The sequence below is a fragment of the Alosa alosa genome, chromosome 14 (assembly GCF_017589495.1).
Source record: "Alosa alosa isolate M-15738 ecotype Scorff River chromosome 14, AALO_Geno_1.1, whole genome shotgun sequence".
Classification (NCBI taxonomy): Eukaryota; Metazoa; Chordata; class Actinopteri; order Clupeiformes; family Clupeidae; genus Alosa; species Alosa alosa.
In genome coordinates, this window is record NC_063202.1 from 23,203,921 (window position 1) to 23,225,993 (window position 22,073).

Below are 22,073 nucleotides of genomic sequence, written 5' to 3' on the forward strand. Positions count from 1 at the left end.
TTCCATCCACTATAATGAAATGTGCTAGTTTAGCAGTAGTGATGTGACCCTCTCATAAGTCTGCCGTTGTGAAGAGTCAAGAGTGAGCTCACCTTGTGTGTGTGTGCTTCAGGCTGCATCCTTCTTCAGTGAAGCAATAAGAATACTCTCAGCTCTACACCACACACAAACACATAGTCAACCACACGGCGTCTTTCCGTGAAGAGACTAACACACACTCAAACTGTCTCGTTGTCGTTGCACTGTCAGTCGTTCCCCACCCCTCTCTTTCTTCTTTCATCCAGCGTGTCTCCTCGCGCATTCTTTCACTTTCACTTTGAGCTAAATGTGAACAGCAGATAATTCTTTCCAGGAAGCAATCAGCACTGAATAGCCTACGGGCTATGGGCTATTTATGGGGAAGTTTGTTTTAACTTGCTAAATAATATTACTGCATATATTTTCCATCATGTCACAGAGTCTGTCTTTACAAACTCTCTCTCACACACACACACAGGCAGAAATTCCAATGTTTTACATGACAAATAAAGTAAACAAGAAGTGGAGAGTGACAAAGAGCTTCATGCATATTTTATTCAATAGTAAAAAAGTGATTAGTCCCATAGGGCATGCTTACATGGTCTTTACAGTAGGGAGATCCAGAACAGCACAAGATAGAGGGAGAGAGAGAGAGAGAGAGAGAGAGAGAGAGAGGGACAGACAGAGACAGAGAGAGAGAGAGAGACATCACATCTCAGAGGATTGCTCCCTCAAAGCAAAACACCAAGAATGAGACCAAATCAGAGAATCAGACAAACCAGCTCTAGAGCCTCCAGCATCAGAATCATAATAACCAGATTGAATAATATCATAAAGAAAGGAGAGTAGAGTCCAGCCAAGTAGAAGAAGAGGGATGGGAGGAATACAGTTTGTCCTTAAAAATGTGGAGACACGCTTAGCTGAGTGTCTTTAATAGGCTTTACATCTGAAAGGTCCATGCAATCATGCTCCAGCAGATACCGTGGGTGTTTATAGAGAGATCGAATATGCACGCAGACACACACACATTCTCACATACATACTGGCTGACGCACACACATACTGTACATACATACATACATCCATACATACATACATACATACATACATACATACATACATACTTACACACACTCCACGTCAACAAAGAAACTGAAATCAAACCACAGAAGGCTTCACACCTTTTTTAGGAGCATTAGTATCTGTACAGCAAAAAAAAAAACAACCTCAAATGTAAAAAAACAAATAACTTAAATAAAAATGATTACCCCACACACCCCTACCCACCCATGATATATTTATATATACAACAGAAAAGTCTCCCGCTGTCTGAAGAAGCTTGCGTGGCCAAAAATCAGGCTGCTGTTGCATTTGCGGCCAGGAGGGAGTGCTGTGGGAGCGCACAGTCACACAGCCTGTCTCCACTGTTCCCAGACCAGCAGCAGCTCAGCTCTGCATGACAGTAGCAGTGACAGTGTCTGTGAGGGTCTGCTCTGAGGCCAGGCCAGAACACACACACACACACACACACACACACACACACACACACACACACAGCATACACACACCCTTACCCCCACCCACTGCAAAACCTAAATGGAGAGCAACAGCAAATAATACACAACTCATATAAGGAAACTAGACCCCCATGCCCCTACAAACTCAACCCCCCTATTCCAGATAAGATTGCATTGCAGAGAGCTTGAGAATGCTTCTTTAATTCCCATCACATGATAAATAAGATGTTTTAAGTTTCTTACTTGTTTAATACTAGTAGCAAAACATGGTTGAAGAGCAAACGTTTAGTATATGATGCTTTGTGAAATAAATTAACTTACCCACACTGACACACACACACACATACACACGTTTTTAATCAAATTAAATCATGCACACACACATACACACTCACAACACACACATACACACTCTCCAGTCTTCCGGTATAAAACCAAATGTTCCAGCATTCTAACCGTTTTCATTTGAAAGGAAAAAAGAAAGCTAAGATAAGATACAATATAAAGCCCTCTTCCAATCCAAAGCATTACCTAACCACCCGCTCACACACCACATGCACACACCTAAACACACTCTTTTGTCCACTTGACTCATCACTTGAACAAATAAGACACTCCTTGTTTCCCAATGGCCTTTGTATCCCACACTCATTCCCGAAAACGGTTACACACACAAACACGTATAGAATGCACGCCCCGTGGCAAGACAATAGCGCTTGTTGTTCATGACACCAGCAGTGCAAGTGTCATTGGCCACAGCAGGACCAAACGAGAGATGAGGGTCGGGAAGAAGGGAGAGGAGGACACATAGGAGAAGAGAAAGAGGAAAAGAAAAGAGCAGAAGCAGAGGAGTGGGTGACAGAGGATAAGGGAAGAACAGAGAGTAGAAGAGAGGAGAGGAGAGGAAAGGAGAAGGGAAGAGAAGATAGGAGAGGAGAAGAGAAGAGAGGAGAGGAAAGGAGAGATGAGAGGAGATGGGAGGAGAAGAGAGGAGAGGAGAAATGGACAGGTGTGTCAGAGGCGCACAGGTGTGTCAGGGGAGGACAAGTGCGTCAGGGCGGAGCGGACACGTGGAGAGGGATCACTGGATATTGCTGTTGTCGTCGGTGCCGTTGGCCTCGGACTGGCCTAAGCAGGAGGCCAGCACTTCTCGGCGCGGCGGCATGCGCTCGTTTATACGGTCCAGACCCTTGGCCTCTTCAAAACTCCTAATCTTATGCTGAGGAGAAAAGCCTCGGATCGCTGCAGATAGAGAGAGAGAAAGCAAGAGAGAGAGAGAGGGATGGGAGGAGATAGAGAGCGAGAGAGAGAAAGCAAGAGAGAGAGAGGGATGGGAGGAGAGACAGAGATAGAGAGCAAGAGAGAAAGCAAGAGAGAGAGAGAGAGGGGGTGAGAGAGAGAGAGCAAGAGAGATAGGCAGTGGGGTTAGAGGAGAGAGAAAGGGAGAGGAGGATAGAGAGGGAGGGAGAGAAGGATAGAGGGGGGGAGTGAGAGGAAATGCAAGAGAAAAAAGAAAGAAAAGAGAGAGAAAAGGAGCGAATCAGCATCTAAATTCTTAGTATTAGGAAGCTCATTCTCACGCACACACGTAAATGTAAAGTGAAAGCCACAAAGACAGGTTTGGTCTCTTTGCCCATAGAAAACACACACTCCCACACACACACATACAAATACACCATAACACTGAAGCAAACTAAAGCCTACATACTAAAGCCAACAAACACATACTCCGACATGGAGTAGTAAAACAGTTTTGTAAAGACATGGAAAGACCGACACACTGTCTCTACTTCACATGGACACCATTGCAGATGGACACGGACTCTGGACTCGGAACCGGTTCTTCCCGGTTGGCCCCCTCAAGAGCCAGTGTCCATCTGGGTAGAAAAGGCATGAACACAAGACTTGGAACGAGGGGGGGGGGGGGGTCAAGGTCAGAAGGTTAGACGTTTGGTGTAACTCACCATCAGATAGAAGTATTTAACCTTGAATTGATGCTGAATGTGTGTGTGTATAAGTGTGTGAGTGTGTTAGTGTGGCAGATCCTACTTGTTGATGAGAACACAGAGAAGGCAGGAGAGTGTGTGCTGGTTATTTGTAGTGTGAACCAAGATGCCAGCTTGTAGCCATCCATTTCATGTCATGTCATAAGTTCTCTACATTCTGAGCATGTCAACGCCACATCCACCAGCTCTCATCTGAAAGCTGGCCACAGCTGGCCACAGCAGGACAACATGGCCACTGCACATGACACAAATACCTTGCTCTGGGTTCACTGGCATCTGTTTACTATAAATTAATCATTAACCTTTAACTTTTAACCGAGACATATAAACATGATACTGTATATCCTTCACAGTCCAGGACACACTAGGACCTTAGGGTAGAGTAGCTGACAATACTGTATGTGGTCAACTGTAGACATAGTTTGTTTTTCAGATGTGAAAAAAACGTTGGCATTATTGTCTAGATGTCCAATGCCGTAAATAGATTTCCATTACCATACATTGATGTTCAGCAGGTTTCTGTACTGTAATTATGTATGTTAGCAGTTTGGCAGTTAACAGCTGTATATGATGTACTTGTGGTGGGTCTAGTGTAAGATGGCAGAACATTGGGGGTAGGACAGGACACACACAGTAGAAGGACTGAAGAGGGCTGTGATGATCTGAAGCTCTCCACGGCATTGCACTCAATCACTTTTATCTAAGAGTTGTCTTTGGAAGCTAAAGGGTTCAGAGGGTTTGTCACATTACATTCATTCCCTCCTCACACCGCGCAACCAATCATAGCACGGCGCTTGATCCTGACAGAAAGTTTGCAGCCAATCACAATGCTGAATGCAGTGCTGCCAGGGAGAGATCACATTATCACTTCAGATCGCTCGATCCAATTGGTCCAAATCACAGCTGAAATATGAAGAAAGGGATTACAGGACTGGATTTTATAGCAGGGCATCACAAGGTTTTTACATTTTACACGCATTTTACAGCTGAGTCATTCTGAGAGTGCTTCCGGGGACTATGGGCCAGTGTTTGTGTGCTTGTGTTTGTTTTGTGTGCATGTGTATATCGGGGGGAGATGGAACAATGGGGGATCACTAAATCGCATAAAGATAGCTAGAGAAAGACAAAAACAGATAGAAAGGAGAGAGGGAGGAAGAGAGAGAGAGAGAGAGACTGGGTGGATAATATACAAAATGTTGCAGGACCAATGTGTGATGCTGCAGCCAGCTCCATTATGACCCCATACCTTGCCAGTTGTGTGATGTCACAGCCAGCTAGCTGCATTGTGATGGCACAGCCAGCCAATGACATTCTAGAATCATAACCAGTCTGATTGTGATGTCACTATAAGCTAATTGTGTGATGCCACGTGTAGCCCCACTCTGATGTCTTAACCATTGTAGAGGTTTATGATGTTGTGCCTGTGTGGGGCAGGGATGGGAGTGGGGGTGGGGGGGTCCTGTGTGTGTGTGTGTAAACCAGATAGCTGCCAGCCGGTGTTAGCATCAGTGACTACCACAAGCCGCACCCCCACTAGCGGACACTGGGTGGCCACAGTCACTATGCAACCTGCTTTTGACTGGCAGCACACACACACACAGAGGCTGGGCAGTTACCTTCTCCGTCCTCAGCCTCCGTCTCGATGGCTTCTATGGCCTCAATGGTAGCTGGGGACACACACATACGCAAATACACGCACGTACACACACCCACGCACACCCACACCCACACACACACACACGTAAAGACAGAGAGAGGAGGCCCATGGGGGTAGGGGGTTAGTCTGGAAGCCATGCACTGTCCCGACCCGGCTCCCCACACTCATACACACACACACACACACACGCACACACATACACACACACACACACAGTAATTTGCCCTCACACACATAACCACATACTCTCATACACACAAATACACACACACACACTCTCACACACATGCAGACACAGCCATACACACATAAACACACACTCAATCAACGCCTCACACACAAATACAGCTGAGTCTGTCTGAGCTATGGTGGGGCAGTTAGCAGATAGCCGTTAGCATTAACGCTAGCCTGTTAGCCGTGCGTGTGGCGTACACGTAGGGCTTATTCAGCTCGATGAACAGACACAGAGAACACCTGAGGAGGAGTGATATCAAAGAGGAAGAGACAAACAGAGAGTGCTAGCTGATCACAACAACTCTGCAGACGAGGCTGTGGAGAAAACAGCATGAGTGTATTTGTGTATGATGAGTTGAAACGTGTGTGTGTGTGTGTGTGTGTGTGTGTGTGTGTGTGTGTGTTCAGTTGTGTATCTGAGTGTGTACTGGTGTGTACACATGTGTAAAGGTGAGTGTGTCACTCACTATGATCGCTGATTTCACCCTGGTGAAAAATGAACAGCAGAATCTGTTACCATGGAAGCATATTCTGTGTGTCAGACAGAGTCTGTGTGTGTGTGTGTGTGTGTGTGTGTGTGTGTGTGTGTGTGTGAGAGAGAGAGAGAGAGAGAGTGTGTGTGTGTGTGTGTGTGCACGTGTGTGTGTGTGTGTGCACGTGTCCGTGTGTGTGTGTGTGTGTGTGTGTGTGTTTGTGCTTACCACTCTGTAGGGTCTGCTTGCCTCCAGATAGCACACCACTGGGTAACATGCCTGTGGGAGTTAACCCTTTCAGTGTCAACACATTCTCACTCTCCTCCCTGCCAGAGAGAGAGAGAAAAAAAGAAGGAAGAAAAAGTTGTCCAAAAATTATCAGGCTTGTGTCAGTCGGCTACAAACATCCTCAATCCAGTACCAAGACATTACACAGTACATTGCACAGTGCTAGACCACACTCACACTAGACCACTCACAATAGACCACAATCGTAAATGCTGACTGATTAGGTGACCGAAACAGAACTGAACTATTTAACCATGTGGGGCAAAGGCTGCGACTTGCTCAGACCAGATTACCCATTCCAAATTAAAGCCAAGGGATGACCCCTGCCCTCAGACTGCAATACCCAGGGCAGCAGAGTCCAGATTAAAGCCAAGCGATGACCCCTGCCCCCTTATGAAGCAAATATAGAAGAAACACACATTCACAGACAAACACACAATGCAACCCCCCCCCCCACACACACACACACACAAACACAAACACACACACACTCAAAGAAACAAACACACGCACAGACAGCCCCTCATACACACACTGACCGTAAAACTGAGAACATCTTGGCCATCTTCCCAATGGCGCGGATTTTATTCCTGATCACCTCCTTACGAGCTGCAGCTGTGGTGGCTGAGGGACGACAATCACAAAAGATTAAGACACACACACACAGACACACTAACACACATACACACACACACACACACACACACACACACACACACACACACACACACACACACACACATTAACACACACACACACACACACACACAAGGCAACAACAAGCATGTACAGCCAGAAATTCACACATGGTAATTCATCTATGTGCAGCATTATGACATCTTTGTCATTTCTTAGTCACGCACAGACACATTGACACACACATACACACACTGAGATTAACACACTGACAATGTATAAAAACACATGGACAACAGAAAAAACAAAGAAGATTTGATGGGAAGCACCCTGACCAGCGCGCACACACACACACACACACACACACACACACACACACACACACACACACACACACACACACACACACACACACACACACACACACACAAAAGCTGCGGATTAAAAAGCAGATGTTGAAGTGGTTGTAAACACATGGACCCTGCTCACACACGCACACTTCATTTAGGTTAAACGGACACATTCACTATGACACACATATACACACACACACATACACACACACACACACACACACACACACACACACACACACACACACACACACACACACACACATACACACACTTATGTAATTTAGGTTAAACGGACACATTCACTATGACACACAAACACCCACTCACATACACACAAACAAACACACACACACAAATGCACACACTCACACAAGCACACTTCATTTAGGCTAAACGGACACATTCACTATGACACATACACACACAAACACACACACACACACTCACACACACACGCATATACGCATATGGGTACATATCTATGGGAGTGTGTGTGTACACTTATAGTATTTTTTAATGGACACAGACACACCCAGACTTATTTTGACCCAGATATGCACACATTTTGCAATTAACCACACAATCACACACACACACACACACACACACACACACACACACACACACACACACACACACACAGTTCTCTCACCATCGAAGATCTCTTCTCCATCGTTCATGAGCTCATCATCAGAGCAGATGCTCAGCACATTCACCAACATCTCCGTCACTGGCATTAACCACAGGTCATAAGTCAAAGGGTCAAACATCACAGCTCACAGACACTGTGAGTGCAAGTATGTTTTGTTTGTGTGTGTGTGTGAGAGAGAAAGAGAGATAGATAGATAGAGAGAGAGAGAGAGAGAGAGAGAGAGAGAGAGAGAGAGAGAGAGAGAGAGAGGTGTGTGTGTGTGTGTGTGTGTGTGTGTGGGGGGGGGGTCACCTTTCTCTCCCACGAATGGCAGCGACCAAGTAAACACGTCCATGAAGTTGGGCAGCCAGTAGGGATGAGGAGAGCAGTTAAACTGTCTGATGTTCATCACATTGTTCTCATACTTCAGTACAGCCGCTGTAATACACACACACACACACACACAGATGTATGGGTGGGAAAAGCAGTTAAAATGTTGCTGATGCTAATCTATTGTTGTATTTCAGTACAGACACAATAACTAACACACACACACACACACACACACACAGGTAACATAAATACTGTATACACCTGGTGTCAGTGACACATTCACATAGTCATTGTATTTAATGTCTGACCTTTGTTGTTGTAAACATCCAGGTAATTTGGTGCAGAGAAGATTGTGATGAGAGATGGGAAGCCAGTGGTCTGGCTCTTACGGTACATGCGGTAACTATGGAAACACAAAAACTTTGTAATATGGGACAAGAAGCTCAGAAGCATGTCGGTATTGAGGAACATTATCATCTATGTGCACATAGGTTATGCATCAATGAGAGCAGAGAGGTGGGGCTTACCCAGCATCCTGTGCTTCATGTGCTCGGATGATTGACAGGAGGTTGTTGGTCTGTAGGAACTCACACACGGCAGGGTAGCTATGGAGGGAATCACACACAAACACGCACAGACACACACAAACAAGTTCACATACAAAGGCATACAAACACAAAAACCTCCAGTCCCCCTACACATCACATCACATGCATGCATTACACACACACACACACACACACACACACACACACACACACACACACACACACACACACACACACACACACACACACACAGCACATGCATGCACAACAGCAGCAACATACCAAGCTAATCCACATTACAACTGCTCATCAGCAGCAACATGTTAAGTACAGATATCAAGCTAAACCACATTACAACTGCTCATCAGCAGTGCTTTTCAAATCAATTCAGGAATGTGCAAATGGAAAACCGTACAGGGATTTTTTCCAGGTCAAGGTTATGAGCAAAACTGTTCACACATTGCATTTGTATGTCTGAAGTCCACACCACACCTACTCCCACAACCCCCACCACCTACTCCCACACCATCCACCACCTACTTCCACACCACACAACCCCCCCCCCACACACACACACACACACACACACCACACCACCCCAGCACCACGGTGTGGGAGTCTGTTGTACTGAGGGCTAGTTTGTCTCTCTAGGTTCAGTTGTAGTGCAACTCCTGTTAGATATTCCAAGTTAATATTCCCTAATTGTCCTGTTAGATATTCCAAGTTAACATTCCCTAATTGTCCTGTTAGATAGTCCAAGTTAACATTCCCTAATTGTCATGTTAACATCCCAGTATGAATAATGAATTTCAATCTCTTAATATATGGTCTGTGAGGAGCAATAGAATTTGTGTTTATCAGTGTGTGTGTGTGTGTACGTGTGTGTGCGTGTTTGTGTGCGTGCACGTACTGTATGTGTGTGTGCGTGTACACGTACTGTATGTGTGTGCAAGTGTGTGTGTGTGTGTATGTGTATGTGTGTGTATGTATGTGTGTGCGTGCACATGCTGTGTGCACATATTGTGTGTGTGTGTGTGTGTGTGTGTGTGTGTGTGTGTGTGTGTGTGTGAGGAACGTCACATTGAGCTAGCAGCACAATAGTCAGCAGAACAGGCATCCAGTCACCAGCTTCAGCAGCTAAACACAACTGCAGAAGGACTTCACCAGCACCAGCACTTAAATATCCGGAGGACCCGACTCTTTGAAGACTATCAGGCAGGCTGCACCAGGCACATGATGGAAGCCTTCCATGTGTGGAGCGTACGCAGCAACAATGAGCTCCCACTGTGATCAATGGAACTGGCTACACCAGACGTGATAGCGGCGCATACATTAGCTTCCACTATAATCAATGGAACTGGCTACACCAGACGTGATAGCGGTGCGTACATTAGCTTCCACTATAATCAATGGAACTGGCTACACCAGACGTGATAGCGGTGCGTACATTAGCTTCCACTTTATAGCGCGGGAATAATGCCAAAAACCTCCCTTCCTACCATCCGGTGGATCCATCAAACGTCATGTCAAACGCCTACCAGCACGTTCATTGCTTTATCATGCAACAACACATGTGTAGCTAACTCTCCAGAGGTTTTGTTTTTGGTGCATTTTGTCAGTTTGTCTAAAATCTAAGACAGTAGAAAATTATGTTTAAAGACTTAATTAAATTAAAAACATAATTTTCTACTGTCTTAGATTTTAGTTTCACATTGCAAGTAACGCTTAACATGACCAATAGGGCTACAAATTGTGGTTAACTAGTGTCAATAGCATATTGCGAGTAGGCCTAGTTGTGAACCATAGGAACTTTAATCGTAGCCTATAGCCAAATTGAAATAAATGCGAATTTATGATAAGCCTGTCAGTTCGACTGGTGACCCACAGTTGGATAAGCAGGTCCCCCCGAACAGTCTGCATTGCTACACTGAGGGCTTCTCTGTCTACTGATGTTTTGCTCAAAAGTCCAGGCGGTCCACATATATAGCCTTCATGCCATTTCAGCTGAAAACACTTTTCATTTGTTAGCCTACTTATAAATGTATCTTTATTAGTGTCAACATTACAGTATTTAGGCTATGTTAATCTCAAGCCACTCTAAGAAATGGCCGTAGGTCTACTTTTACAGTACAGCACAGCAACATCTATTCAAATTGCAGTCCGAGGGATATTGTCCATAAAACGTATATTATTATTATAAATAATAAAATATTGTCCAGCTTCACCCGGTCTCTACTAGTGTTTCAGATTGCTGGACCAAAGGCACAACTTATTAAAGGAAAGGAGAAAAGGCTGCACTTTGCATAAGTTCATAATTTTACTGCACAGACGCACTGAGCATACTGAAGAAGGCGCTGTGCCACAAGTCTGAGCAAATAAAATGAGTGATTAGGCAGTGTGGCCTTTCCTTCTTTTCTTTACACTGAGTATACCAACAAATCACCAACAGAATTAACTACATGAAAACCATTTCTTCTTTCTTCTCAAAAAAACCACCTCATAATCTACAAATAAAGAACGAAAAATGACAATTCACAATCACAATTCCCTGGTGCACTGAAAATAATTTATGTATACTGTTCTGTTTTGATAATTCAAGAAGTCCAAATAGCGCATGTGTCACATTACAAATAATTTTCCATGAACAATCAGTACCTATAGGCATTTTAGTACACAAGAACTTAAAACCGTGTAGGTGAAAAGATAAGTGTAAGATATGGGAGAGAAAATGTGATAAATCTCAATAGTTATGTATGTAAAACAACACCATTCTCTGCATTAATAAACTCTCTTCCATTCTCTCTCCCCCTTCCCTCTCTCTCTTTCTCATTCTCCTTCTCCCTTTCTCTCCATCTCTCTTTCCCACCATCCCTCTGGATCTGGCAGTAGTAGCTGGTCACCATGGAAACAGCTCACAGTGCAGCCCCTGGGGACTGCAGGGGGTTGTGGGTAATGCTGGTATCCCTCATATCACAAACACACACACAGGAGCCTACTCCCCTTGCAACAGCTCAGATCAATCACATTTTATTAAATTCCACTCAGCTCTCATACTGAATGTGTCTATGTCTCTGTGGGTGTATGCATCTCTATTTATGTGTGTGTGTGTGTGTGTGTGTGTGTGTGTGTGTGTGTGTGTGTGTGTGTGTGTGTATGTTACCTGTAGAAGTAGGAGCATCCACGGACAGAGTTGTGACTGAAGTACTCCTGAGTCTTCTCATTGCCAAAGTCCTCTAGAGGGTCCGACCAAAGCAAGTCACACATGGGTCCAAATGCAGGGGGCTCCTTAAACCTGTCCAGCTACCATAGAGTAGGATGGTAAAGTGATAAAGAGAGGGAGAGAGAGAGGGAGAGAGAGAGAGAGAGAGATAGAGAGGGAGGGAGAGAGAGAGAGAGAGAGAGAGGGAGAGGGGAGAGAGAGAGAGAGAGGGAGAGAGAGGGAGAGAGAGAGGGAGGAAGAGAGGGAGAGAGGATGAATAGAGACAAAGAGAGGGAGATAAATGTGAATGCTGTAGATTCTCTATTCACTTCGATGTCAGAACTTTCAGTTCAGCACAGAACTCTGGCCTATTCTGACTCACTGTAGAAGCAAGTTTGTCAGCGTGTGTGTGTGTGTGTGTGTGTGTGTGACCGGCTGTTGTGTTTTCTTCAGTGGGTGCTCAATCTTGATCAGACATTGTTTCCGTTGTGGGTGTGTGTGTGTGTGTGGAGCAGACCTTCTTGATGTCGTCGAGTGTGTGTATCTCTGGGGAAAGACCTCCATGCACGCACAAAAACTGCTGGTTCATCAGGGCCGCCAGAGGGAGGCAGTCAAACGCATCCATACACGAGTCATAGACCTGCTCCGAGTATTTAATCTTACCTGAGGGACAGAGAGAGACAGAGAGGGAGAAATATTATTCTTTTCTTTGTAGTTTTCATTTGGTTGTGTTATATACACATCATATTGCTTTGCCAATATTGTCAAAATTGTCTCTCTATGAGAGAGGAAGAGAGAGAGACAGAGAGAGAGAGAGAGAGAAAGAGAAAAAGAGAGAGAGTCATAGACTTGTTCTGAGGTGGTCTAACTTTCAAAAGAAGCGGGACAGAAGGAGATAGAGGTAGAGACGTACATACAAAAAAGAATAGATGGGGAGAGACAAAGGCAGAGAGAAAAAAAAAGAGAGAGAGAGAGAGAGAGATAGAGAACGAGAACAAGTGTAGTCAGAGAGAGCAGAGGAGTGGTGAGCAGTGAGAGTCCTGTCCTTTGTGTTGTGATTGATATTGTGCAGCTTTCTGACTGTTTATCATGGTTATATAATGCACAGGCCTACTCCCACACAGTATACAAAACCTCTGGAGTTGGGCGAGTGTGTTTGCAAGTGTGTGTGTGTGTGTGTGTGTGTGTGCCGTGTGTGTGTGTGTGTGTGTGTGTGTGTGTGTGTGTGTGTGTGTGTGTGTGTGTGTGTGTGTGTTTAAAGCACACCTGTAAACATACATGTGTTCCTATGTGTGCTTGTTTGTGTTAATAAATCCATGCATTTGTTCTGTTAAATATTTCAGCTACTTATTACTGTACATTGGATAACTCAATCCTGTAATCAATCAGTATATTACATAACAAAAAGAAACTATTTGCAAGACAAACTACATGAGTATAGACCCTTTCAAGAGAGTTCCATTCTCAGCATCATAGTTGGCCCCACAAGACTTCCGTTTTAACATTCCATATGTTATCTTAATGCAGAGGAAGTAGATTGGGGCCCAAATAGAATGTTCAAGCATTGTTTTTGTTTACCTTGTTGAAAGGGTCTATAACCTCAGTGCAACCCATCATCAGCACACACACACACTGGACTCTTCCCCACCTGCCTCACAAAAGCCATTGTAACACCACTGCTTAAGAAAAACAATCTTTATCCTGTCATCTGTGAAAGTTATAGACCAATTTGGTAGGACTTAGAGGCACAGTTCTCAATCGGCTTTCCTCCTATCTTAATGGAAGATCACTTTCTGTCTCTATTGTCAATTTTACATCTGATGTAGTTGACATTTTATACGGGATACCTCAGGGGTCAATTCTTGGTCCTCTGCTTTTCAATCTGTACATGCTCCCACTTGGGCCTATCATTCAGCAGTACAATATTTCTTATCATTCATATGCCAATGACACGCAATTATATATCTCTGTTTCTTCCAATAATCCTAGTCCAGTAAATGACCTCATCCAATGCATTTCTGATATATATATAATACAAGGTACAGGAGCGGTCTGCAGAGCAAGACTAATGTGGTTTGTCAGGACGGGCTACATTAGATCAATAGCATATAGACATCTCAGTATAACGCCCAGCACACATAGTTCTGAACTTGTGGGGACCAGGATACAGCCAAAGATGGGGATGCCATCACTGATTTCTAGCCTTCATTTGATCATGTCAGCGAAAGGGAAGAGTATTTTCAAGACCTAGCAAAGATGGGATAACATAGTACCTCTGTCTTTCTGTAATACCCCCCTCCCCCCCAGCAGATGGTTGGTGAGGGTGCCCACTCCTCACTGTACCCATCAGGGAAATCACTGCCTCTTCACACAGCCAGTGTTTAACAAGCAAATTAATTTTCTGCTACCCCCCCCCCCTCTCTCAGCCTATCTATTTCTCTCAATTATGTACTTCTCTCTTTCTCTCTTGTCATGTCTCTCTCTCCTTCCCTTTTCTTCCCCATCTCTATCCCTCTCTCTCTCTCTTCTCTATCACTGTTCATCCTCTCTCTCATCTTGCTTGCTGATGTAAACTCTCCTATCTCTATTTCTACAGGGAGGGGGGAGGGTGAAACAGAGGGATGAAAGAGACAGATTGAAAAATAATGGATAGAGTAACTTCAGAGAAGCTATGAATGTGTGTGTGTGTGTCTGTGTGGTGTGTGATTTGTGTGTGTGTGTGTGTGGTTTGCATATCTCAATAAAATGGTGGAGAAAAAGGAAAAGGTGGAGAGAGAGAGAGAGAGAGAGAGAGCAACTGCAATGAAAGGGGGAATGATGGGTAGGCGATGTTCATCAAGGAGAGGAGAGGTGTGATGACTAGAGAAATTGAAAAAGTGAAGCACAGGTGAGGGACGTGACTTACATTCTACAGGTACAGGTGAGGGGCTTACATTCTACAGGTACAGGTGAGGGCTTACATTCTACAGGTACAGGTGAGGGACTTACATTCTTGCTTGAAAGTGAAGTATTCCGTCAGGTGCCTACATTCATGGTTCCCTCGCAGAAGAAAGATGGTCTTTGGGTACAAGATCTTCAACGACCACAGATACAGCACACACTAAGACAGACACACCATGACACAAGAACAAGAGGGAGGGAGGAAAGGAGAGAAAGATTTCAACCGTAGAATACACTATTTGTTTCAACTGTAGAATACATACACTATGGTTTCAACTGTAGAATACATACTGGTTTCAACTGTAGAATATATACACTATGGTTTCAACTGTAGAATACATACTGGTTTCAACTGTAGAATATATACACTATGGTTTCAACTGTAGAATACATACACTATGGTTTCAACTGTAGAATATATACACTATGGTTTCAACTGTAGAATACATACTCTATGGTTTCAACTGTAGAATGTATACAGTACACTATGGTTTCAACTGTAGAATACATACAATATGGTTTCAACCGTAGAATATATACACTATGGTTTCAACTGTAGAATATATACACTCTGGTTTCAACTGTAGAATATATACACTATGGTTTCAATTGTAGAATATACTGTATACACTATGGTTTCAACTGTAGAATATACACTATGTTTTCAACTGTAGAATATATACACTATGGTTTCAACTGTAGAATACATACACTATGGTTTCAACTGTACAATATATACACTCTGGTTTTAACTGTACAATATATACACTATGGTTTCAACTGTACAATATATACACTATGGTTTCAACTGTACAATATCTGGTTTGCTTCAGCAATGGAAAATGTTATTTTCATCATCCCGGTAAAGCTTGTTAAATTAAAACTGACAGACAGACTCCACACACACACACACACACACATACAGAGATTTGAACCCTTCCTCATAAAGCTGGTGTAACCATGTCATACAGAACTGCCAGACTCCACACACACAGACACACACACATACAGAGATTAGAACCCTTCCTCATAAAGCTGGTGTAACCATGTCAAAAGGTGTGGCAGATTTCCTGTGGTGATATTGTATCAATAGAACAACTCAATTCACATGGTGCATAGCTGTCGGGACATTATACTATCTATTGCAAATCAATATAATGATGTCATACCTCTGAATGTTGGCAGGAAGATGTACTGTAACATTTTAACGTTTGTTTGAGGCATTATTTCTTCGCTATGTGCACCTTAAAACATAGCATCCTGTGTACGAACAGACCGCACATGAATGAAAGCTGCACTTTTCTTACTAATGGTCAGGGGAAAAGTGAGTGTGTTTGTGTTGCGCAAACACATGGGACGAGAAGTGTTATTAGCAATTTATTAGGTATGCCGGGATATGTATGAAAACTGGGCAGGTCTGTTTTTCCACCTTTTGTTATCCATATTGCGGTCAAATGAGTCAAAAGGACAAACTTTCAGAAACAACAGAAACAGAAATCATTCTGCGTAATATGGCAAGGCACAGCATGCGCTTTCAGTGGACAGACAAAGTCGTTATTTACGCTGCCTTCATACATCTGCCTCTGAGTTCTTGGGGCTAGTGCGTATACTGTGACATGCTCTCACTTCGATACTTAAGTAGCCTCAGTCCACGTGAACTCACCTCGATACTGAAGTAGCCTCGGTCCACATAGTCGCCCAGGAAGAGATACCGCGTGGTGGCTGGTGAACCGCCCACCTCAAACAACTTCATCAGGTCAAAGAACTGGCCGTGAATGTCTCCACAAACTGCAAACACAGAAGCACACACAAACACACACACACAGATACAGACACACACACACACACACACACACACACACACACACACACACACACACACACACATACACACACACACACACACACACACACAGTGTCAAATGAAGTTAGATTTCAGAGATTCTGACAATCCCATGGTATAATGAATCATATTAGCATTACATGCTAGCAAGGGGTGTGAATTTAGGGTGTGCTAGATGTGTTGACTACTGTGTGATACAACTAAATCTTCTGTAAAGGTGTGAGTGCAATTGTGAGGATGTATTTGTATAGATAGATAGATAGATAGATAGATAGATAGATAGATAGCCAGACAGAAAGATTCCACATATGTATGTATGCATGTGTCTGTGCGTGTGTGCATGTGTGTGTGTCTGTGTGCATGTGTGTGTGTGCGCGTGCCTGCATGTGCGCTTGTGTGTGTATGTATGAAATGCCGGCAGCTAATGAGATCACTGATTTCACCCTGGCGGGAGATGAGTTGCAAAATCTGTTACCATGGAGCTATACTCTCTGTGTGAGAGAGGGTCTGTCTGTGTGTGTGAGTGTGTGTGTGTGTGTGTGTGTGTGTGTGTGTGTGTGTGTGTGTGTGTGTGTGTGTGTGTGTGTGTGTGTGTGTGTGTGTGTGTGTGTGTGTGTGTTTGCGGCTATCCTCGAGCTGTTAGTCTCACATTTCAGCATCTATTGATGTTTAAAATATTCATAAAAATCTGGTCCTGGGAACAAAAACAATACACGGTGTCCCTGCTAAATCCTCTCCCTATTTGTGTGTGTGTGTGTGTGTGTGTGTGTGTGTGTGTGTGTGTTTCTGTACTGTTTGTGCCCGTGAGCGATTCTCCCTCTAGCTGATCTCTCTTTTGGGGCTTTGGGCTAGAAGCTGGAGAAGAATAGAACTGCCAGACTCCACACACACACACACACACACACACACACACACACACACAACACACACAAACACTCACCCACCTACCTGCATGTACAAACACACACACACACACCATACAGAAAAGTTCTGTTTGTGTGGAGTGTGTGTGTGTGTGTGTGAGTGTGTGTGTTGGTGGTGGTGGTGTGTGTGTGTGTGTGTGTGTGTGTGTTGTGTGTGTGTGTGTGTGTTCCTTTTTTTGCTAATTAGAGGACAGAGGTGCAGGGACAAAAGGTTAAGCGTTGCTTTATGGAAAATGAGTCCAGGGATTCTCCCCAGTCTGTGTGTGTATGTGTGTGTGTGTGTGTGGATCAATGTGTATTGGTAAGGGAGGCAGGGGCTTAGGATACATATATGTATGCATGTGTGTGCCATATTGTGTATGTTCAGTGTGTGTCTGCAATACTTTGTATGTCAGTGCAGTTTTCCATCATTCAGTTTGATTTTGATTGTACATCCTCTGCCAATCTCTAAACAATGTACATGGGAAAATTAACAGAGTTTTTGGTAATACAGTTCAAATAAGGTCTGAGTAAAGCAATGGCCGTCGAAAACCTCAGCGTTCAGTTTAATGAGTATTTACTATTCGGTATTATGTCACAAACTGTAGTCTTGTTTTTCGTAAAAATGAAGATGTTGCTACCAAAATGCTACAGCAAAAAAATAAGTGGACTAACAGCGCACCGCTTGCCTGGTGCAACCAGCAGGATGGTTGAGAGGTATCCATGGTTATAGATGACTCTTCACTCACTCCCCTCAACTTCTAATACAACTTTACATTACAGTCATAGTACCTATAACATCTGATTTATTCTATCCAACTGATTGTGGCTGCCAAACTCTTCTGTAGTCAAAGTCTTCACGGAGATAACATACACACTGATTTTATTAAAAGGAAATGAACGTGGGGACTCGCAAGCAGTTAATTACTGTAATTGGGGGAAATATTTTGTATTATTCCCGAAACCCCATTCATTCGCGCATAGGATTTTTTTCTTACGAACCGGAACATGCAAAAATGCTAATCGAACGCATACAAAATGACGGTAGTGTCTACCACACTCTATAAGGGTGTGTATTTTGGGTAACGCTTTAGAATAACATGTGCTTATTAGGTATTAACAGCGCATAATAAGCAGTTAACAATTCATTACTAACAGTTAGTCAACTGTTGTTATCCTTTAACAACATTAACTAACTGTTAACATGCAGCTTGTAAGTGTTAATAAGCAGCCTTTTAAGTTACTTACAAGCATATTTGTTAACAGTTGTAAGTGTTAACAAGCAGCTTGTTAATGCTTGTTAATAGTGTATAAGACAAAGAGATGGATAACTAATACGCTTATAAGACCTTTCTTACCTACAAGTATTTGTAGTACATTTTGCAGCCCCCCAATCAGCGAGGACCATGTAGCCTATAGCTCTACAAGCCCGACCTTCTATCTCTACCTACTGTATCTATCTAGCTTGGTTTAGCTGTGAGAAATGCACGTTCAAAATTGCTGCAGCGAGCAGGAATCGAACACGGGTCTCCTGCGTCATAGAGTGACTTTTTACTAACTGAGCTACGTATTTTGCATGTTGTTTGTGTGTTGCTATAATGTAGGTGTTTGTGTGTGTGTGTGTGTGTGTGTGTGTGTGTGTGTGTGTGTGTGTGTGTGTGTGTGTGTGTGTGTGTGTGTGTGTGTGTGTGTGTGTGCGTGCGTGCGTGTGTGTGTGTGTGTGTGTGTGTGTGTGTGTGTGTGAGAGAGAGAGAAGTGAGTGTGTGCATGTGTTCTAATCCTGTGTGTGGGATGCGAGTTGTGGGATGACACATTTAGAGGAAACATTTGCATTTTGACTATGAGGTGTGCCTGTCTCAACACACACACACACACACACACTTTGCTTTGTTTCAAGTGATATTATGCAAACAAAGCATTCTCCAAGTCAGTGTGTATTTATTGATCTGTTTCTCTGGCTCTCCTCTCCCCACTGCACTCCCAGCAAATCTCTCCTGTCCTCCTCTGGTGTGTCCACACACACACACACACACACACACACACACACACACATGCACAAATCTCTCCTGTCCTCCTTCTCTTCTAGTATGTCCACACACACACACACACACACACACACACACACATACACACACACATACATGCACAAATCTCTCCTGTCCTTTTCCTCCTCTAGTGTGTCCCCATTTGTATTCACATCTCTCCAGTTCACACACACACACACACACACGCATACAGAGAGAGAGAGAGAAAAAAAAACAGAGAGACAGAGAGAGAGAGAGAGAGAGAGAGTGAGAAACAGAGATAGACACACACAAACACAAACACAAGCTGACCTGTGACGGGCGCCTCGATGTCCAGGATGGTTTTCTCCTGGCGCAGGATGGCGGCACCCTCACTGATGATGCGCATGGCCACGGCCTCCTCCAGACGGCCCTCTTTGGTCAGGTGGGCCTTCAGGAGGTCCACGCGCGGCCGGCCGTCCCCGTCAAACACCTCGCGCATGGTCAACCTGTGGCTGAGGGGGAATGGAACGGCTGCAGGGAGGCAGGGGGGTGAAGAGAGAGAATGATGGAGAGAAAGACAGGAAGAGAGAGTGTGAGGAAAGACAGTGAGGAGAGAGAGAGAGAAGAGGAGAATAGAGTGAGAGAGAAGAGGGACAGTGAGAGGAGGAGGTGAGAGAGAGAGTAAGAGTGACAGTGAGAGGAGGAGAAGAGAGAGATGAGGAGAGAGACAGTGAGAGGAGGAGGAGAGAGAGGAGGAGAGAGAAGAGATGAAGAGAGGGAGGGAGAAGAGGGACAGTGAGAGGAGGAGAAGAGAGAGAGAGGAGGATAGAGACAGTGAGAGGAGGAGGAGAAGGGAGAGAGGAGGAGAAGAGAGAGAGAAGAGTTGAAGAGAGGGAGGGAGAAGAGGGACAGTGAGAGGAGAAGAGAGAGAGAGGAGGAGAGAGACAGTGAGAGGAGGAAATAGAGAGGAGGAGAGAGAGAAGAGATGAAGAGAGGGAGGGAGAAGAGGGACAGTGAGAAGAGGAGAAGAGAGAGAGGTAGAAGAGACAAAGAGTATGACAATTAGGAAGAAAAAGAGTGAAAAGAGAGGGAAAGGGGGTAGAAGGAAAATAGTTTTTAACTTTTGAAGGTTTCTTATTTATTGTCCGAGGACATGAACCTAATTTATTATTCACTTTCTGATAACACATCAAAAACTAGACAGAAGAGTAGAGAGGGGGGGGTAGAAATGTGTACCGGAATAATCTGGAAGAGTCAGAAGTGAAAAAAGAAAGGGGAGAGAGAGGAGAGAGGGAAGATGGAGAAATAGAAGATGGTGAATGAAATGAAACAGAACAAGAGAGAAGAGGGGAGAGGGGCAATCAAATAGAAAAGAACACAAAGAAAAGGTCACAGGTCAGAGAGCAGAGGGTCAGAGAGAACACATCATCACATGGACAACAGAGAACACATCTACAGCATCAAATCTTCACACACATCAGGGGCTGATACTACAGAGGACCATCACTGTGCTGCAACAGATCTACAGAGCACCATCACTGTGTCTATGCAACAGATCTACAAATCTACAGAGCACCATCACTGTGCCTATGCAACAGATCTACAAATCTAGAAAGGACCATCACTATGCTGCAACAGATCGCCAGAGGACCATCACTGTGCTGCAACAGATCTATAAATCTAGAGAGGACCATCTCTGTGCCTATGCAACAGATCTACAAATCTAGAGAGGACCATCACTGTGCCTATGCAACAGACAGCACTCAGACACACTCAGCCTGTGGACAAGTAGACAAGTAGACAAGTAGTGTGTGTGTGTGTAAGAGAGAGAGAGAGACAGACATGGTCTTCACTGCTTCTATTGCCCTAAACAACCCCTTTTATATCTGATAGCATTTACGAGCCAGGACACACACAGACACACACAGACACACACACACACACACATGCCTTAACATCTCTGGCTGTCTCACACATAATCTTTTTTGCTCACTCATACGCACACGCGCACACACACACACACACACACACACACACACACACACACACACACACACACACACACACATACACCATTTTTCCCTTGCCCAAATTCTCTTGCATGTTACACACAAGTACATACATATGATATGTAATGCGAACACCAAAGCACATAGAACGCAAATCAAACAAGTCAATTCAGACAGTTGCTGCACATTTCCAAACTGCAGTGCACAAGCCTCCACAATAGCAGGTGGCGCCAGATCATTCAGCTAGCACCTGTTTCCGCTGGTTAAGTACTGTCAGCATGTTCACAGCAGCCCCACCCATTTTGTAAACCTCCAGTCTGCTGTTTTATCAAAGGGATTCCCTGTCATCATTTAATAGGGGAATTCTGATGGGTTGACCATCCCTCAGATAGACCAGCGAGGCTGACCCTCTGAAGATGCCCATCTGAGTGTCGGTATCTCTGGGTCCCACAGTGCTTCAACTCAGCCCCGGTGTAA

General features: G+C 44.2%; 2 protein-coding genes across 8 annotated transcripts in view; both read right to left on the minus strand.

Moving 5' to 3' along the window:
- Positions 1-468, minus strand: part of sting1 (stimulator of interferon response cGAMP interactor 1) — a 35,055-nt gene extending 34,587 nt beyond the window's left edge. For both annotated transcript variants that reach the window (XM_048263625.1, XM_048263626.1), the window contains exon 1: positions 93-468. In XM_048263625.1, the coding sequence (XP_048119582.1) occupies positions 93-119 (27 nt within the window). In that variant the 5' untranslated portion in view covers positions 120-468. The remainder of the gene's footprint in view (positions 1-92) is intronic.
- A 1,784-nt stretch (positions 469-2,252) lies between these two features.
- Positions 2,253-22,073, minus strand: part of ppp3cb (protein phosphatase 3, catalytic subunit, beta isozyme) — a 35,910-nt gene continuing 16,089 nt past the window's right edge. For 3 of the 6 annotated variants that reach the window (XM_048263342.1, XM_048263346.1, XM_048263343.1), the window contains exons 2-14: positions 19,918-20,118; positions 16,500-16,624; positions 14,885-14,996; positions 12,414-12,559; positions 11,858-11,997; positions 8,677-8,754; positions 8,458-8,552; positions 8,129-8,254; positions 7,838-7,915; positions 6,733-6,817; positions 6,134-6,231; positions 5,158-5,208; positions 2,253-2,777 (exon numbers count right to left, since the gene is read on the minus strand). In XM_048263342.1, coding sequence (XP_048119299.1) covers positions 2,617-2,777; positions 5,158-5,208; positions 6,134-6,231; positions 6,733-6,817; positions 7,838-7,915; positions 8,129-8,254; positions 8,458-8,552; positions 8,677-8,754; positions 11,858-11,997; positions 12,414-12,559; positions 14,885-14,996; positions 16,500-16,624; positions 19,918-20,118 — 1,496 coding nt within the window. In that variant the 3' untranslated portion in view covers positions 2,253-2,616. Of the gene's footprint in view, positions 2,778-5,157; positions 5,209-6,133; positions 6,232-6,732; positions 6,818-7,837; positions 7,916-8,128; positions 8,255-8,457; positions 8,553-8,676; positions 8,755-11,857; positions 11,998-12,413; positions 12,560-14,884; positions 14,997-16,499; positions 16,625-19,917; positions 20,119-20,823; positions 20,833-22,073 lie in introns of all 6 variants that reach the window. The other 3 variants (XM_048263341.1, XM_048263344.1, XM_048263347.1) reach the window with 2 other exon arrangements.